Below are 1,916 nucleotides of genomic sequence, written 5' to 3' on the forward strand. Positions count from 1 at the left end.
GCTATTGGACTGATAGTTGGATCTCCTCTGTCACTTGGGCAGTCCAAGTGATCTGAGCTTGGACTGCTGGCTACCACCTTGACTCTCTACATTTAGCTCTTTAACACATCAATGTAGTAAAGCAAGGGGTACAACCTTTTTCCAGCTGTTCTGCTCCTTCAAATACAAACATCCCACATGACACCAAAGTAAATGACCTCTTGACAGCAGCCTAGCACATACTCTCCTGGTTTCTGCAGCCTATGCTGAACGAGCAGCAGCATGTGCTTAGCTGATATGAGGCTTAGTCTTTGTGCTAGTGGAGTCTCAACAGTGTTTTTGGGTGGAGATGTCATCTGCTGCACTTGGATAAGAGGGGTGGAGGCCTCTTAAGTGATGGTGTTAGGAGTGAGCAGAATGAGAGCTGTGTTGCTATTGTCATCTTTATCTTTGTGGCCATATGAGGACTCCTGGCTCAAGGTCTGTGCTCAATCTCTGCTGAGGTTCCTAGGCTTCATCTTTTGGGGTGCTGCAGCAGCTCTGGCCTTTGGTGGAGTTGTTGTGATCCTGATGTACAAGAACTACGGAGACTTATTTCAGGAATGTTTGTTTTCTCTCCCTGGCTGGTTGGCTGTTGCAGCTGCACTTAACTTGCTACCTACTGGAATTTTGACCATCTTGATTTCTGCTAAGAGGTCCCGCTATTATCAAGGGGCTCTCGTGTACTTGCTGCTGGTCCTTTTTTGCCTGGAAATGTCTTCAGCAGTTCTGGTACGGTTCTACTCTCTTCGGGTGGCTTCTGAGATGAAAAGCACTATGGGTTACCTTGTCTATCAGTACAGTGGGACATATTCCCAAGGCCATGAGTTACAGAGGAAGCTGCAGTGTTGTGGGGTTCAAAACTACACAGACTGGCTACAGGCAACAGTTGCTTCTTGGCATCTGCAAGCTGAAAAACCTCATGTTCCTGAAAGCTGCTGTGAGGTGAAGTATTCTCACTGCAGGGGTGACTTAGGCCATCTGGAGCGGATTTTTCAGGAAGGCTGTCTACAGAAGCTGGAAGACTGGTTGCATTTTGTCATGTTCTACATGTTTTCGTGCTGTACTGTGCTAAGTGTCTTAGAGTTGTTGGCTGGTGTCAGCAATGGCATTCTCATGAGGCATCAGTCTTTCCACGACCATGCAATTCTGGAATAATTTCTTTTCTCATAGGCCTGCAGACACCGGCAGCATTGCTGAACGTGCTGCATGTTTCCTTGGTTTTGTACCACTCTGCAGTTGTACTGGAAGAATTTTTGTTTGTTTTTGTTTGTTTGTTTTTTTACATTATGTATGGTTGCATGTAAATTAACCTAATTGATCACTGCTATATTTAAAAAAAAAGTTACAGTATTAGATCTATTTTCCTCCAGTTTTTTTTTTTTTTTTTAATAAGAATCCTGTATCTGAAAATCTCAAATGCTGGAATTTGCAACAGGAAGGGAATGGTCTTTAGCATGTGCAAACATGAACCCACTGCATGTGAGTGTGGGGGAACCAATAGACAGAGGTATGTCTTGCTTAGGGATCATGTTGTAAGGTCATAATCTGAGCTTTTGCAGTAAGTCTCAGCTGTAGTAGTGTCTTGATGATTAAGTAAGAGCAGATTCATCCATCTTCAAACTTGTGTATAACGTTTAGGTATTTCTGGAAGAAGCTCTTTGGATAAAGCTTAACATTTTTTTTTCTATTTCTCATTCAAACACTGTTTAAAAAGTACCTTGTTCTTCAGTGAATATAAATGCCAATTTCTGAAGTGGCCCAAGGGTGCAATCTAAATGGAGAGGATACGTTTAACAGCAGCAGACTAACTAGTAAGATGACATGCGGCAGAGTAACTAATAAGATGACATACAGCAGGAGGTATAGTTATCTCAGAAGTTGCACAGGAGCTATTC

At 42.9% G+C, this 1,916-nt stretch overlaps 1 protein-coding gene across 1 annotated transcript; it reads left to right on the forward strand.

Moving 5' to 3' along the window:
- The first annotated feature begins 387 nt into the window (after window positions 1-387).
- Window positions 388-1,487, forward strand: LOC102089160 (tetraspanin-36). Its single transcript, XM_005499224.2, has one exon. The coding sequence runs from the start codon at window positions 397-399 to the stop codon at window positions 1,174-1,176; it is 780 nt and encodes a 259-aa protein (XP_005499281.2). The 5' UTR covers window positions 388-396; the 3' UTR covers window positions 1,177-1,487.
- The last annotated feature ends 429 nt before the right edge of the window (window positions 1,488-1,916 follow it).

This window comes from Columba livia, chromosome Z, assembly GCF_036013475.1.
Source record: "Columba livia isolate bColLiv1 breed racing homer chromosome Z, bColLiv1.pat.W.v2, whole genome shotgun sequence".
Taxonomy (NCBI): domain Eukaryota; kingdom Metazoa; phylum Chordata; class Aves; order Columbiformes; family Columbidae; genus Columba; species Columba livia.